The sequence below is a fragment of the Hyla sarda genome, chromosome 2, assembly GCF_029499605.1.
Source record: "Hyla sarda isolate aHylSar1 chromosome 2, aHylSar1.hap1, whole genome shotgun sequence".
Taxonomy (NCBI): domain Eukaryota; kingdom Metazoa; phylum Chordata; class Amphibia; order Anura; family Hylidae; genus Hyla; species Hyla sarda.
The window spans coordinates 499,203,373-499,221,528 of record NC_079190.1 but is presented as its reverse complement, the minus strand read 5'-3'; the positions used below and the strand labels follow the sequence as shown (position 1 = coordinate 499,221,528).

The 18,156-nt window shown below is 47.3% G+C and overlaps 1 protein-coding gene across 1 annotated transcript in view; it reads left to right on the top strand.

Moving 5' to 3' along the window:
* LOC130358109 (cell surface glycoprotein CD200 receptor 1-A-like) overlaps positions 1 to 18,156 on the top strand; it is an 89,635-nt gene that overhangs the window by 12,410 nt on the left and 59,069 nt on the right. The window contains exon 2 of the mRNA XM_056560936.1: positions 7,245 to 7,541. Coding sequence (XP_056416911.1) covers positions 7,245 to 7,541 — 297 coding nt within the window. The remainder of the gene's footprint in view (positions 1 to 7,244; positions 7,542 to 18,156) is intronic.

Genomic DNA, 18,156 nt, shown 5'->3' with positions numbered 1-18,156 from the left:
TCTCTGCTTGTAAGGAAAATGGATATTACGAATACATTTTTTTTTGTTCACATATACAATATGTCTACTTTATGTTTGCATCATAAAATTGATGAGTTTTTACTTTTGGAAGACACCAGAGGGCTTCAACGGTCAGCAGCAATTTTCAGATTTTTCACAAAATTTTCAAACTCAGTATTTTTCAGGGACCAGTTCAGGTTTGAAGTGGATTTGAAGGGTCTTCATATTAGAAATACCCCACAAAAGACCCCATTATAAAAACTACACCCCCCAAAGTATTCAAAATGACATTCAGTCAGCGTTTTAACCCTTTAGGTGTTTCACACGAATAGCAGCAAAGTGAAGGAGAAAATTCACAATCTTCATTTTTTACACTTACATGTTCTTGTAGACCCAATTTTTGAATTTTTACAAGGGGTGTATTTGTAGCCCAATTTCTCTCGAGTAAGCACATACCTCATATGTCTATGTAAATTGTTCGGCGGGCGCAGTAGAGGGCTCAGAAGGGAAGGAGCGACAAGGGGATTTTGGAGAGTATGTTTTTCTGAAATGGTTTTTGGGGGGCATGTCACCTTTAAGAAGCCCTTATGGTGCCAGAACAGCAAAATAACCCCACATGGCATACCATTTTGGAAACTATACCCCTCGGGGAATGTAACATGGGATAAAGTGAACCTTTATACCCCACAGGTGTTTCACGACTTTTGCAAATGTAAAAAAAAAAAAAAAAATTTTACCTAAAATGCTTGTTTTCCCCAAAATTTTTAATTTTTAAAAAAGGTAATAGCAGAAAATACCCCTAAAAATTTGAAGCCCAATTTCTCCCGATTCAGAAAACACCCCATATGGGGGTCAAAAGTGCTCTGCTGGCGCACTACAGGTCTCGGAAGAGAAGGAGTCACATTTGGCTTTTTGAAAGCAAATTTTGCTCTGGGGGCATGCCGCATTTAGGAAGCCCCTATGGTGCCAGGACAGCAAAAAAAAAACCCACATGGCATATCATTTTGGAAACTAGACCCCTCGGGGAACGTAACAAGGGGTTAAGTGAACCTTTATACCCCACAGGTGTTTCACGACTTTTGCATATGTGAAGAAAAATTTTTTTTTTTACCTAAAATGCTTGTTTTCCCAAAAATTTTACATTTTTAAAAAGGGTAAAAGCAGAAAATACCCCCCAAAATTTGTAACACAATTTCTCCCGAGTACGGCGATACCCCATATGTGGCCCTAAACTGTTGCCTTGAAATACGACAGGGCTCCAAAGTGAGAGCGCCATGCGCATTTGAGGCCTAAATTAGGGACTTGCATAGGGGTGGACATAGGGGTATTCTACGCCAGTGATTCCCAAACAGGGTGCCTCCAGCTGTTGCAAAACTCCCAGCATGCCTGGGCAGTAAACGGCTGTCCGACAATACTGGGAGTTGTTTTGCAACAGCTGGAGGCTCCGTTTTGGAAACAGTGGCGTACCAGACGTTTGTCATTTTTATTTGGGAGGGGAGGGGGGCTGTGTAGGGGTATGTGTATACGTAGTGTTTTTTTACTTTTTATTTTATTTTTTGTGTTAGTGTAGTGTAGTGTTTTTAGGGTACAGTCGCACGGGCGGGGGGTTCACAGTAGTTTCTCGCTGGCAGTTTGAGCTGCAGCAGAAAGTTTGCGGCAGCTCAAACTTGCAGCCAGATACTTACTGTAAGCCCCCTGCCCATGTGAGTGTACCCTGTACGTTCACATTGGGGGGGACATCCAGCTGTTGCATAACTACAACTCCCAGCATGCCCGTTGGCTGTCGGTGACTGCTGAGAGTTGTAGTTTTGCAACAACTGTAGGCACACTGGTTATGTATCACTGAGTTTGTGACCTAACTCAGTGTTTCACAACCAGTGTGCCTCCGGCTGTTGCAAAACTACAACTCCCAGCATGTACGGTGCATGGTGCACGGTGACTGCTGAGAGTTGTAGTTTGCAACAGCTGGAGGCACACCGGTCGTGAAACACTGAGTTAGGTAAAAAAAAACTCTGAGTTTCACAACCAGTGTGCCTTCAGCTGTTGCAAAACTACAACTCTCAGCAGTCACCGACAGCCAACGGGCATGCTGGGAGTTGTAGTTATGCAACCAGCAGATTCACCACTACAACTCCCAGCATGCACTTTAGCTGTTTGTGCAAGCTGAGAGTTGTAGTTATACAACAGCTGAAGGTACACTTTTCCATAGAAAAAATGTGCCTCCAGCTGTTGCAAAATCATAAGTCCCAGCATGCCCATAAGGGAATGCTGGGAGTTGTGGTGGTCTGCCTCCTGCTGTTGCATAACTACAGCTCCCAGCATGCCCTTTTTGCATGCTGGGAGCTGTTGCTAAGCAACAGCAGGAGGCTGTCACTCACCTCCAACGATCCACGTCGGAGAGTCAGTCCCGCCGCCGCTGCTCCTGGGGCCCCGATCCCAACATTAACGCCGGGGATCGGGGTCCCCAGCACCCGGGGTGCACGTCCCGCACCCGCTCACGTCCTCCGTAAGAGGGGCGGAGCGGGTGCGGGAGTGACACCCGCAGCAGGCGCCCTGATTGGTCGGCCGGTAATCCGGCCGACGAATCAGGGCGATCGTGAGGTGGCACCAGTGCCACCTCACCCCTGCAGGCTCTGGCTGTTCGGGGCCGTCAGAGACGGCCCCGAACAGCCAGTAATTCCGGGTCACCGGGTCATAATGACCCCCCTGGGCGATATGCCGGGATGCCTGCTGAACGATTTAAGCAGGCATCCGGCTCCGGTCCCCAACCGGCTAGCGGTGGGGGCCGGAATTCCCACGGGCGTATGGATACGCCCTCGGTCCTTAAGGACTCGGGATGCAGGGCGTATTCATACGCCCTATGTCCTGAAGAGGTTAATATCATAACTGGAAGACATGAGCGACTGTAAATTAGTGTCATTAGATGTGCGACGCTGATTTCCAGTTCCCACTAATGACGCAGGAAGTGGTGAAAATGTACAGTCCTCTTTGCTCCTCATCCCCCCCAAAAGCTTGGAATTTAGTAGATTTCTATGCCAGCCACACAGGCACCCTCAGATGCATCAAATTTATTAAGAGATGTGCGCCTTTCAAAATCTGGCATGGGGAAGTATGGATACACCAGTCTTGGGAAATTCCAACCTTAGAAAAGACAATTTAATAAGGCGCCAAATTTATCCCAGTGGCTCAGGCTGTTTGATGAATTCTTCACATTCTTAGACTGTCTAGCCTCGGTTTGGAGCAACTGTTATTGGTTGCCTCAAACTGTGCTGTATGGTGGCTCTGGTGGATTTTACGCCACAACCCTGTTCACCAAGGATATGCTTCTTCTTTAGGTATGTTGGAAAAGTTCTTAAACCTCGAATTATGGGGCAAAAATCAAACTTTGCCAAAATTCTGTTGCATTTGAAAGAAAGCAATAAGTGATGGTCTCAGTATACAAATTAAAAGTAGACACTTGGCTTTGGGTCATGTCTATCTCTCTTTTTGGTTGCCCATACATTGTGTGTGCTGACATCCAAGATATAAGTGTGACAAGTGGCTCCGTGCCTAGACATGCTGGCCACGGGGGCACTCTCCAGCATGGGCGGCACTGCTGTCTCCTTACCGGGCTCCGACTAGCAGGCACGGTCCCCGCTGTGTTCCCGTCTCCACTGTACTCTCTAATTGCCAGCGCGTGCGTCCCAGCTTCCTAGGGCGTGCGCACGCCGGCTCTCTGAGATTTAAAGGGCCAGCTCGCCAATAAATGGGGGGCACTGACCCTATAAGCAATTCTCACTTCCCCTTGACCCCTGCCGGAACTTTGTTGCCTAGTTGCCTAACAGAAAGCATTTTCCTGTGCCTTGCCGTGTAACTAACCCTTGCTACGTATTCTGACCTTGCTCCTGTGCCGCCTGCCTTCTGACCTTCTTGCTACGTGACCAGACCTTGCTTCTTTGCCGCCTGCCCTGACCTCCTGCCAGTCCTGACTACAGCTGTGCCTCTATCTTCCTGTGCCACATTATTCCTTGGCTGCCTTAGACTCCACTCACTGGTACGGCTCACATCATCATCCCCACATGTCAGTGGATCCACCTTACCACAGCCGTCACAATAAGTGAAAGATAGTATCAAATCCCATAGATCTTTAAGTTTCCCATTAGTCTCCTGTAACAACGTCGTCAAACTTTTATACCCCTTTGAAATAATACTTGAATGTTCTGGTAAGATCTACACCTTTCCAGAAAGGTATTGCACCCCCTTTTCATTCCCAGTTTACAGATGTAAGACCAGTCAATAGAGCTGTGGTTATTTTTAGGTGCCCCACAGAAGGCAGCTATTCCGCAAATCAACATACCCCTGCCAAATTAGTATCAGAGAAAACCCCAGAGGGGTAAAAGGGGAGTGCAATTAATACTTAATTTTATTAGATCATGTTAAAATACACCGCATGGTGAACCTAGCAATAAAAAACATTACCATGTAATTAAGTTCATGGTCCATAAAGTATGACTGGTAATCACAGTATTGTAATCATGCATATACACAAAGAACTATATCCCAATATGTTTCTAATTGCGTATGGCAACGTCCTCAGGGGATCAATCACACAAGGTATGTACAACTGAAATTGGAAACAAAATAGTCTCCCTTCTCGTCACAAAGTACTATATCACCTATTCAAGATAGTGCATAGATTTAATTAATTATTTAGAGCATGTATTAGTGCTATTGGTTCCCAAATGCCTGCTGGGAGTAGCCCCCCAGTTATGGCATAGGATATACATTGGTATTGATACACACATAGATGTAGTGGTTATGGTACAGGACACAGTGGGTCAATCAGTAAATCATAACACTAAAAAACATACCACATCAACCCTGGGGAGTTACAAGCTGATCCTCTCCACGACCACGGATACTAATTTCCATCCAGGTTGTTACATCAGGAGAGGCAGGATCGTAAGTACCAGACAGGGATGGAGCTCATCTGCAGTGGCAGGGAGCCGTATAACTCGGCTGCTTGCGCTATGCCGTAGGGGGTGGAGTGGGGTGTGTGGTTAGCATTTTACTTTTGGACCCAGGCAGCACAATATCCTGGGCCGGCCCTGATGTTAATGTTAGTGTACCTATCGCTTATAAGAACTTTTGACATGTCAAAAGTTTTGATCGGTCACAGTCTAAGTGTTCAGCCCCCAACCATTTGCGCAATAAGAGTTTGTTTTACTTATCGCACTCTTTTCCCAGCTAGTTTTTGCTAATGGCTGAGGTCTGAACAATCAGATCCAAATGATTAAAACTTTTGAATGCCTCTGCAACATGTCAAAAGTGACAGTGCCCATTTAAAGGGGTACACCGCTGCTCAGAGTTTGGAACAAACTGTTCCGAACGCTGGAGCCGGCGCTGGGAGCTCGTGACGTCATAGTACAGCCGTCAAGCCCCCTCCCATAGACTTGCATTGAGGGGGAGGGGCGTGACATCATGAAAGGGGCGTGGCTATGACATCAAGAGCTCCCGGCGCCGGCTCCAGCGTTCGGAACAGTTTGTTCCAAACGCTGAGCAGTGGAGTACCCCTTTAATATCTTTCCGTTAAAGTGAACCCAGCACTTTAAAAAGAAACTTAAGAGAAATCAAAAGTTTTGATTGATTGGGGTCTGAGAATTCAGACCTCAACTAATTGTTAGAACACGCAGGGTGAAAAGTGTGGCTGACAGAGACAATCCCATAGACTTACATTGCTGAGATCAATTATACTTGTCATAGACTTTAGGTTATTGACTTGAGGCTTAAAGAGTACCTCTCAGTAACTTGATAAATTTTATAATTCTCCCAGTTCACTGCCCCCATCACGATAAACCACCCCCTGCCTTTATTTTTATTATTTTTTAGTTTTCTACCTTGATATTGCTCTGTATTTTCTGCTCAGCCTCAGGTTCAGGTTCACAGACTGAGAGGGGAGTTACCCAGCAGACGTGACATCATCTGAAGCCTTACAGGGGAGAACTTCCTCCCTTACTCTGCAACCAACAGCAAACGGCAGTTAAGTGTGAGAGGAGCTATGATTGGATGAGGCTGCACACCCCCCCCCTCAGCACTCCAGACTGCATTTCCTGTGTTTGGACTTCTGCCAGGCCAGCAGGAGTCCAAAGTCTGTGAAAAGATGGGAGAAAATTAGCTCTGGACAAATAGGGAGACACCTAGTGGCAGCTTTTTAAACACAAACAAAACATAGAAAACTTCATTTTTTTTAAACATAGTATATTAGAAAGATTTCTTATTTATCATAAGGAGTGCAATAGCAAAATTTGTTTTAATGAGAGTGACCATTTAACTAGACTGTAGATAGTGACAGCAGACATAGACTTGACTTACTGGAATGACTGTAGATTTGAGGCCTTCCAGGTACTGGACACTAGCACTGAGAGCTCTGGTTTTTACTGGTCTCAGTAAAGGGATGATGGTACAAGAGACAGAATTGTAATGGCCGCCCCCTTATATAGAGGGGGCTGAGCCAAAGCTCATTGGTCAAGCTTTGGGTCTTGTGTTAACCTGGTGCCCTCTGGGTAACATGTGATAACATAAACATAACATGTGACATTTCACAGGTCCTTTAGACATTTACTGGAGTCCTCCAAAGGTCCTTTATACTGACTATACATTGACATACCGACTATAATCCTATTACATTAAATAACACTACAATAACAGCAGGGGAGATGCTGCAGGAGAGCCCCCGGGTCACCAAGGGACTCAACCTGACAGGACCTAAGTATAGTGCAGGCCCATGTCCTGTACTGGGACATCTCATATGGCTGACAGAACTCTTGGGAGGCAAAAACATGTGTAGCTGCTGTCACATGTGGCCAAGATCAACCCCCCCCCCCCCCCCCCCCCCACACACACACACACACACACACACACATTTGGGGGCCAGTGGCTGCACAATTTAATTTTGCCAGTAAAAAACTGAGGCATTACCAACTCAGGTGCGCAGAAGTTGACCCCAATATGTGGATGTGGCTTTATCCGTGTGTGACGTTGTAAGGTGTTCATGCACTTTGAAAGGTTCATGTGGGTCCTCCATAACATTGCTAATTGTAAATGAATGAATAAATCTCATATTTACTAAATTTGTGGATAAACTGTGAAAAAACTTGAAATGAAGTGCAATTTTCTAAAATGGAAACCACTACTGTTATATTACAACCAATAACAATTGAATTTAAAAAAATGCATTGTTCTTTTCCTTCTTCTCTTCTATCCAGATGGGGTGACGGTGATAAGAGGGCGGCCGGCTGTTCTGCAGTGTGAGGCCGATCCTGGAGACACATTACTACAAGTTATATGGAAGCTTCATCTATATAATTCATCCTGTTTAATATCATATAAAATAGAGGAAAACAACACAAAGATATCATACAGCTCCTGCAGTACAAGGATGAGAAGTGACGATTTATCTCTGAGGATCAATAATACGGAAGTATCTGATGAAGGGGAGTACAGATGTGAGGTGGTAAATAGTATGCGCACATTCTTCACAAACATTTCACTACATGTATTAGGTGAGTTGTAACATTTATTTTTTATATAACCTCATGACATTGTGTGACTGGTAACAATACTGGAGAGTATGTTTATTATCATGGAACGGTCAGAGCAGCAGGAGAAGAGTATGGAGTGAGGTATCCATATTGCAGCTTTCTTCCTTTCAGCCAATCAGCTCTCAGCTTCTGCCCATTAACCCCTTAAAGGGTACCTCTCATCAAATAAACTTTTGATATATTTTAGATTAATGAATGTTTAATAACTTTCCAATAGCATGTTAAGGAAAAATATGCTTCTTTCTATTGTATTTTTCCCGATCAGTCCTGTCAGCAAGCATTTCTGACTCATGCTGGAGTCCTAAACACTCAGAGCTGCCAGCCTGCTTTGTTCACAGCCAAACAGGCTGTGAACAAAGCAGGCTGGCAGCTCTGAGTGTTCTCCTTTGTGAACAAAGCAGACTGGCAGCTCGTAGTGTTTAGGACTCCAGCATGAGTCTGAAATGCTTGCTGCCAGGACTGGTAGGGAGACCCCTAGTGGTCATTTCTTCAAAGTGGAAAATTAAATAGAAAGAAGCATATTTTTTTTTAATAACATGCAATTGTAAAGTTATTCTGCATACATTAATCTATAATATATCAAAAGTTTTTTTGATGAGAGGTACCCTTTAAGGACCCAGACAATTTTCACAGTCATTTTTGGCACATCTGACCACTCACTTTAAACATTAATAACTCTGGAATGCTTTTACCTTTCATTCTGATTCTGAGAATGTTTTTTCATGACATATTCTACTTTATGTTAGTGGTAAAAATGTTGTCGATACTTGCATCGTTTCTTGGTGAAAAATTCAAAAATTTGAAGAAAAAATAGAAAATTTTGCATTTTTTAAACTTTGAAGCTCTCTGCTTATAAGGAAAATGATTATTCCAAATAAATTATATATTGATTCACATATACAATATGTCTACTTTATATGTGCATCATGAAGTTGACATGTTTTTACTTTTGGAAGACACCAGAGGGCTTCAAAGTTCAGCTGCAGTTTTCAAATTTTTCACAAAATATTCAAGATCTAAATTTTTCAGGGACCAGTTCTGTTTTGAAGTGGATTTGAAGGGCCTTCATATTAGAAATACCCCATAAATGACCCCATTATAAAAACTGCACCCCTGAAAGTATTCAAAATGACATTCAAAAGGTTTGTTAACTCTTTATGTGTTTCACAGGAATTACAGCAAATTGATGGAGAAAATTCAAAATCTTCATTTTTTACACTGGCATGTTCTTGTAGACCCAGTTTTGGAATTTTTACAAGGGGTAAAAGGAGAGAAATCTTCCTAAAATGTGTAACTCAATTTCTCTCGAGTAAGGAAATACCTCATATGTGTATGTAAAGTGTTCGGCGAGCGCAGTAGAGAGCTCAGAAGGGAAGGAGCGACAGTGGGATTTTGGAGAGTGAGTTTTTCTGAAATGGTTTTGGTGGGGCATGTCGCATTTAGGAAGCCCCTATGGTGCCAGAACAGCAAAAAAAAACACATGGCATACTATTTTGGAAACTACACCCCTCAAGGCACGTAATAAGGGGTCCAGTGAGCCTTAACACCCAACAGGTGTTTCACGACTTTTCGTTAAATTTGGATGTGTAAATTATTATTTATTTTTTTTTCACAAAAATGCTAGTTTTCCTCCCAAATTTTAAATTTTTACAAGGGATAATAGGACAAAATGCCCCCCAAAATTTGTAACCCCATCTCTTCTGAGTATGGAAATACCCCATGTGTGGATGTCAAGTGCTCTGCTGGCGCACTACAATGCTCAGAAGAGAAGGAGTCACATTTGGATTTTGAAAAGCAAATTTTGCTAAAATGGTTTTTGGAGGGCATGTCGCATTGACGAAGCCCTTATGGTGCCAGGACAGCAAAAAAAAGCCCCACATGGCATACTATTTTGGAAACTACACCCCTCAAGGAACACAACAAGGGGTACAGTGAGCCTTAACACCTCACAGGTGTTTGACGACTTTTTGTTAAAGTCGGATGTGTAAATGAGAAAAAAAAAATGTCACTAAAATGCTGGTTTTCCCCCAAATTTTCCTTTTTTACAAGGGGTAATTGTCACGATGCCGGCTGGCGGGTAGTGGATCCTCTGTGCCAGAGAGGGATTGGCGTGGACCGTGCTAGTGGATCGGTTCTAAGTCACTACTGGTTTTCACCAGAGCCCGCCGCAAAGCGGGATGGTCTTGCTGCGGCGGTAGTGACCAGGTCGTATCCACTAGCAACGGCTCAACCTCTCTGGCTGCTGAAGATAGGCGCGGTACAAGGGAGTAGACAGAAGCAAGGTCGGACGTAGCAGAAGGTCGGGGCAGGCAGCAAGGATCGTAGTCAGGGGCAACGGCAGGAGGTCTGGAACACAGGCTAGGAACATACAAGGAACGCTTTCACTGGCACAATGGCAACAAGATCCGGCAGGGAAGTGCAGGGGAAGTGAGGTGATATAGGGAAGTGCACAGGTGAAGACACTAATTGGAATCACTGCGCCAATCAGCGGCGCAGTGGCCCTTTAAATCGCAAAGACCCGGCGCGCGCGCGCCCTAGGGAGCGGGGCCGGGCGCGCCGGGACAGGACCGAGGGAGAGCGAGTCAGGTACGGGAGCCGGGGTGCGCATCGCGAGCGGGCGCTACCCGCATCGCGAATCGCATCCCGGCTGGCAGCAGAATCGCAGCGCCCCGGGTCAGTGGATCTGACCGGAGCGCTGCAGCGGAGAGAGTGTAGCGAGCGCTCCGGGGAGGAGCGGGGACCCGGAGCGCTCGGCGTAACAGTACCCCCCCCCCTTGGGTCTCCCCCTCTTTTTAGGGCCTGAGAACCTGAGGAGCAGACTTTTATCTAGGATGTTGTCCTCAGGTTCCCAGGATCTCTCTTCAGGACCACAACCCTCCCAGTCCACTAAAAAAAAAGTTTTCCCTCTGACCTTTTTAGAGGCTAAGATCTCTTTGACAGAGAAGATGTCCGAGGAGCCGGAAACAGGAGTGGGAGGAACAGATTTGGGAGAAAAACGGTTGAGGATGAGTGGTTTAAGAAGAGAGACGTGAAAGGCATTAGGGATACGAAGAGAAGGAGGAAGAAGAAGTTTGTAAGAGACAGGATTAATTTGACACAAAATTTTGAAAGGACCAAGATAGCGTGGTCCCAACTTGTAGCTAGGGACACGGAAGCGGACATATTTAGCGGAGAGCCATACCTTGTCTCCAGGGGAAAAAACGGGAGGAGCTCTTCTTTTCTTATCCGCGAACCTCTTCATGCGTGAAGAAGCCTGTAAGAGAGAATTTTGGGTCTCTCTCCATATAATGGAAAGGTCACGAGAAATTTCATCCACAGCGGGCAGACCAGAGGGCAAGGGGGTAGGGAGGGGGGGAAGAGGGTGACGGCCGTACACCACGAAAAATGGGGATTTGGAGGAAGATTCAGAGACTCTGAAGTTATACGAGAATTCGGCCCATGGAAGGAGATCTGCCCAGTCATCCTGGCGGGAGGAAACAAAATGTCGCAAATAATCACCCAAGACTTGGTTAATTCTTTCTACTTGTCCATTGGACTGGGGATGATATGCAGAAGAAAAATTTAATTTAATCTTGAGTTGTTTACAGAGAGCCCTCCAGAATTTAGACACGAATTGGACGCCTCTATCCGAGACGATCTGCGTAGGCAACCCGTGAAGACGAAAAATGTGTACAAAAAATTGTTTAGCCAACTGAGGCGCTGAAGGAAGACCAGGAAGAGGGATGAAATGTGCCATTTTGGAGAATCGATCAACGACCACCCAAATAACAGTGTTGCCACGGGAAGGGGGTAAATCAGTAATAAAATCCATACCAATCAGAGACCAAGGCTGTTCGGGGACAGGCAGGGGATGAAGAAAACCAGCGGGCTTCTGGCGAGGAGTCTTATCCCGGGCACAGATAGTGCAGGCTCGCACAAAGTCCACAACATCCGTCTCCAGAGTCGGCCACCAATAGAAGCGGGAGATGAGTTGCACAGATTTCTTGATGCCCCCATGACCAGCGAGATGGGAGGAGTGACCCCATTTGAGGATTCCGAGGCGTTGGCGTGGAGAAACAAAGGTCTTTCCTGGAGGAGTTTGCCTGATGGAGGCTGGAGAAGTGGAGATCAGGCAGTCAGGTGGAATGATGTGTTGCGGAGAGAGTTCAACTTCTGAGGCATCCGAGGAACGAGAGAGAGCATCGGCCCTAATGTTCTTATCGGCAGGACGAAAGTGAATCTCAAAATTAAATCGGGCAAAGAACAGAGACCACCGGGCCTGGCGAGGATTCAGTCGTTGGGCAGACTGGAGGTAGGAGAGGTTCTTGTGGTCGGTGTAAATAATAACTGGAAATCTTGATCCCTCCAGCAGATGCCTCCATTCCTCAAGTGCTAATTTGATGGCTAGAAGCTCTCGATCCCCGATGGAGTAGTTCCTCTCCGCCGGAGAGAAGGTCCTAGAAAAAAAACCACAAGTGACAGCATGCCCGGAAGAATTTTTTTGTAAAAGAACAGCTCCAGCTCCCACTGAGGAGGCATCAACCTCCAATAGGAAGGGTTTGGAAGGGTCAGGTCTGGAGAGCACGGGAGCCGAAGAAAAGGCAGACTTGAGTCGTTTAAAGGCGTCTTCCGCTTGAGGAGGCCACGACTTGGGATCGGCATTTTTTTTGGTTAAAGCCACGATAGGGGCCACAACGGTAGAAAAATGTGGAATAAATTGCCTGTAATAATTGGCGAACCCCAAAAAGCGTTGGATAGCACAGAGTCCGGAGGGGCGTGGCCAATCTAAGACGGCAGAGAGTTTGTCTGGATCCATTTGTAGTCCCTGGCCAGAGACCAAATATCCTAGAAAAGGAAGAGATTGGCATTCAAACAGACATTTCTCAATTTTGGCATAGAGTTGATTGTCACGAAGTCTCTGAAGAACCATACGGACATGCTGGCGGTGTTCTTCTAGATTGGCAGAAAAAATTAGGATATCGTCCAGATATACAACAACACAGGAGTATAACAGATCACGAAAAATTTCATTGACAAAGTCTTGGAAGACAGCAGGGGCGTTGCACAGGCCAAAGGGCATGACCAGATACTCAAAGTGTCCATCTCTGGTGTTAAACGCCGTTTTCCACTCATCCCCCTCTCTGATGCGGATGAGGTTATAGGCGCCTCTTAAGTCCAATTTAGTAAAGATGTGGGCACCTTGGAGGCGATCAAAGAGTTCAGAGATGAGGGGTAGGGGGTAGCGGTTCTTAACCGTGATTTTATTAAGACCGCGGTAGTCAATGCAAGGACGTAGGGAGCCATCTTTTTTGGACACAAAGAAAAATCCAGCTCCGGCAGGAGAGGAGGATTTACGGATAAAGCCTTTTTTTTAATTTTCCTGGACATACTCAGACATGGCAAGAGTCTCTGGGGCAGAGAGAGGATAAATTCTGCCCCGGGGTGGAGTAGTACCCGGGAGGAGGTCGATAGGGCAATCATAAGGCCTGTGAGGAGGTAGAGTCTCAGCTTGTTTTTTGCAGAAAACATCCGCGAAGTCCATATAGGCCTTAGGGAGACCGGTTACTGAGGGAACCACAGAGTCACGGCAAGGGTTACTGGGAACCGGTCTTAGACAGTCCTTGGAACAAGAGGGCCCCCAACTCTTGATCTCCCCAGTGGACCAATCCAGGGTTGGGGAATGAAGTTGAAGCCAGGGAAGTCCAAGGAGAATTTCCGAGGTGCAATTGGGGAGGACCAAAAGTTCAATCCTCTCGTGATGAGATCCGATGCTCATTAGAAGGGGCTCCGTGCGGAAGCGTATGGTACAGTCCAATCTTTCATTGTTTACACAATTGATGTAAAGGGGTCTGGCGAGACTGGTCACTGGGATGTTGAACCTGTTGACGAGAGAGGCCAAAATAAAATTTCCTGCAGATCCAGAGTCCAAGAAGGCCACGGTAGAGAAGGAGAAGGCAGAGGCAGACATCCGCACAGGCACAGTAAGACGTGGAGAAGCAGAGTAGACATCAAGGACTGTCTCTCCTTTGTGCGGAGTCAGCGGACGTCTTTCCAGGCGGGGAGGACGGATAGGACAATCCCTCAGGAAGTGTTCGGTACTAGCACAGTACAGGCAGAGGTTCTCCATGCGGCGTCGTGTCCTCTCTTGAGGTGTCAGGCGAGACCGGTCGACCTGCATAGCCTCCACGGCGGGAGGCACAGGAACAGATTGCAGGGGACCAGAGGAGAGGGGAGCCGAGGAGAAGAAACGCCTCGTGCGAACAGAGTCCATATCTTGGCGGAGCTCCTGACGCCTTTCGGAAAAACGCATGTCAATGCGAGTGGCTAGGTGAATAAGTTCATGTAGATTAGCAGGAATTTCTCGTGCGGCCAGAACATCTTTAATGTTGCTGGATAGGCCTTTTTTAAAGGTCGCGCAGAGGGCCTCATTATTCCAGGACAATTCTGAAGCAAGAGTACGGAATTGTACGGCATACTCGCCAACGGAAGAATTACCCTGGACCAGGTTCAACAGGGCAGTCTCAGCAGAAGAGGCTCGGGCAGGTTCCTCAAAGACACTTCGGACTTCCGAGAAGAAGGAGTGTACAGAGGCAGTGACAGGGTCATTGCGGTCCCAGAGCGGTGTGGCCCATGACAGGGCTTTTCCGGACAGAAGGCTGACTACGAAAGCCACCTTAGACCTTTCAGTGGGAAACAGGTCCGACATCATCTCCAGATGCAGGGAACATTGGGAAAGAAAGCCACGGCAAAACTTAGAGTCCCCATCAAATTTATCCGGCAAGGATAGGCGTAGCCCAGGAGCGGCCACTCGCTGCGGAGGAGGTGCAGGAGCTGGCGGAGGAGATGACTGCTGAAGCTGTGGTAGTAACTGTTGTAGCATAACGGTCAGTTGAGACAGCTGTTGGCCTTGTTGCGCTATCTGTTGTGACTGCTGGGCGACCACCGTGGTGAGGTCAGCGACAACTGGCAGAGGAACTTCAGCGGGATCCATGGCCGGATCTACTGTCACGATGCCGGCTGGCGGGTAGTGGATCCTCTGTGCCAGAGAGGGATTGGCGTGGACCGTGCTAGTGGATCGGTTCTAAGTCACTACTGGTTTTCACCAGAGCCCGCCGCAAAGCGGGATGGTCTTGCTGCGGCGGTAGTGACCAGGTCGTATCCACTAGCAACGGCTCAACCTCTCTGGCTGCTGAAGATAGGCGCGGTACAAGGGAGTAGACAGAAGCAAGGTCGGACGTAGCAGAAGGTCGGGGCAGGCAGCAAGGATCGTAGTCAGGGGCAACGGCAGGAGGTCTGGAACACAGGCTAGGAACATACAAGGAACGCTTTCACTGGCACAATGGCAACAAGATCCGGCAGGGAAGTGCAGGGGAAGTGAGGTGATATAGGGAAGTGCACAGGTGAAGACACTAATTGGAATCACTGCGCCAATCAGCGGCGCAGTGGCCCTTTAAATCGCAAAGACCCGGCGCGCGCGCGCCCTAGGGAGCGGGGCCGGGCGCGCCGGGACAGGACCGAGGGAGAGCGAGTCAGGTACGGGAGCCGGGGTGCGCATCGCGAGCGGGCGCTACCCGCATCGCGAATCGCATCCCGGCTGGCAGCAGAATCGCAGCGCCCCGGGTCAGTGGCTCTGACCGGAGCGCTGCAGCGGAGAGAGTGTAGCGAGCGCTCCGGGGAGGAGCGGGGACCCGGAGCGCTCGGCGTAACAGTAATAAGAGAAAATGACCCCCAAAATTTGTAACCCCATCTCTTGTGTGAATGGAAATACCCAACGTGTGGACGTCAAGTGCTCTGCTGGCGCACTACAATGCTCAGAAGAGGAGGAGCGCCATTGAGCTTTTGGAGACAGAATTCGTTTGGAATGGTAGTCAGGGGCCATATGTGTTTACAAAGCCCCTCGTGGTGCCAGAACAGTGGAACCCCACACATGTGACCCCATTTTGGAAACTACACCCCTCACAGAATTTAATAAGGGGTGCAGTGAGTATTTACACCCCACTGGCGTTTTTTTACAGATCTTTGGAACAGTGGGCTGTGCAAAATGAAAAATTAAATTTTTAATTTTCACGGACCACTGTTCCAAAAATCGGTCAGACGCCTGTGGCGCGTAAATGCTCACTGTACCCCTTATTTCATTACATGAGGGGTGTACTTTCCAAAATGGGGTCACATGTGGGGGGGGGGGTCCATTGTTCAGGCTCAATGGGGGCTTTGTAAACACACGTGGCCTTCAATTCCGGACAAATTTTCTCTTCAAAATCCCAATGGTGCTCCTTCTCTTCTGAGCATTGTAGTGCACCCGCAGAGCACTTTTACATCCACATATGGGGTATGTTCTTACTCAGAAGAAATGGGGTTACAAATTTTTGGGGGCTTTTTTCCTATTTTTCCTTGTGAAAATGAAAAATTTTGGGTAACAGCAGCATTTTAGTGAAAACATTTTTTTTTTTCATTTTTCCATCCAACTTTGAAGAATTTTTATTAAACACCTGTGGAGTGTTAAGTCTCACTATACCCCTTGTTACATTCCCTGAGGGATGTAGTTTCCAAAATGGGGTCACATGTGGGTATTTATTTTTTGCGTTTATGGCAGAACCGCTGTAAAATCAGCCACCCCTGTGCAATTCACCAATTTAGGCTTCAAATGTACATAGTGCACTCTCACTCCTGAGCCTTGTTGTGCGCCCGCAGAGCATTTTACGCCCACATCTGGGGTATTTTCCTACTCAGGAGAAATTGAGTTACAAATTTTGGGGGTCCTTTTTTCCTTTTAACACTTGTGAAAATAAAAAGTATGGGGCAACACCAGCATGTTAGTGTAACATTTTTTTTTTTACACTAACAAGCTGGTGTAGCCCCCAACTTTACCTTTTCATAAGGGGAAAAGGAGAAAAAGCCCCCCAAAATTTGTAGTACAATTTCTCCCGAGTACGGAAATACTCCATATGTGGCCCTAAACTGTTTCCTTGAAATACAACAGGGCTCCGAAGTGAGAGAGCGCCATGCGCATTTGAGGACTAAATTAGGGACTAAATTGCATAGGGGTGGACATAGGGGTATTCTATTCCAGTGATTCCCCAACAGGGTGCCTCCAGCTGTTGCTAAACTCCCAGCATGCCTGGACAGTCAGTGGCTGTCCGGAATTGCTGGGAGTTGTTGTTTTGCAACAGCTGGAGGCTCCATTTTGGAAACACTGCCATACAATACGTTTTAAATTTTTATTGGGGGGGGGGGGGGGGGACAGTGTAAGGGGATGTATGTGTTGTGTTTTACCCTTTATTATGTGTAAGTGTAGTGTAGTGTTTTTAGGGTACATTCGCACTGGCGGGTTAAGGTGAGTTTCCCGCTAGGAGTTTGTGCTGCGGTGAAAAATTTGCTGCAGCCCAAACTTGAAGCAGGAAACTTACTGTAAACCTGCCTGTGTGAATGTACCCTGTACGTTCACATGGGGGAGCAAACCTCCAGCTGTTTCAAAACTCCCAGCATGTACTGACCGCCGAAGGGCGTGCTGGGAGATGCAGTTATGCAATAGCTGGAGGTACGCAACTACAACTCCCAGCATGCCGAGACAGCTGTTTGCTGTTTGGGCATGCTGGGATTTGCAGTTTTGCAACATCTGGAGGGCCACAGTGATCTCCAAACTGTGGTCCTCCAGCTGTTGCAAAACTACAAATCCCAGCATGCCCAGACAGCTGTTTGGGCATGCTAGGAGTTGTAGTTTTGCGAGATCTGGAGGGCTACAGTTAGAAACCACTGTATAGTGGTCTCTAACTGTAGCCCTCCAGCTGTTGCAAAACTAGATATTCCAGCATGCCCAAACAGCTGTCTGGGCATGCTGGGAGTTGTAGTTTTGCGACATCTGGAGGGCTACAGTTAGAGACCACTGTTTAGTGGTCTCAAACTGTACCCTCCAGATGTTGCTAGGCAACTCACCGGCTTCCGTAGGATCCAGCCGCACAACATCGCCGCCCGCCGATCTCCGTCGCCCGCAGCCTCCATTGCCCGCCCGGATCGGTAAGTGGGCATCGGTGCCCGGTCCTCTGTCGTTTCCCCGTCCTGCCCCACCTATTGTGGGTGGGCAGGACAGGGAAAACGAAAGTTAACCCCCCCGCCCCCGATCTGCTATTGGTGGTCACGTCTAGACCAACAATAGCAGGGATAGGAGGGGTGGCACCCCTGCCACCTCACTCCTATCCCTTCAGGGGGATCGTGGGTGTCTTATACAACAGCGATCCCCCTTATATTCCATGTCACCATAGACCCTTAATGACCCGGAATCGCGCAACTCACAAGTGTGAATTCACTTGCGATTTGCCGTGATCGCAGACATGGGGGGGTCTGATGACCCCCCTGGGCATTTGCACGGGATGCCTGCTGAATGATTTCAGCAGGCATCCCGGTCCGATCCCAGCCAGGCGCTCGGCGGGGGCCGGAATTCTCCATTCTCCAGAAGAGAGTACACACAGGAGGAACACAAAAAAACTGAATGAGGAATATTTATCAAAACCCCTGTAGAGGAAGTGTTGTCCATAGCAACCAAAAAAGTATCTGAAAAAATTAAAGCAGCGATCTGATTGGTTGCTATGGACAACTACCT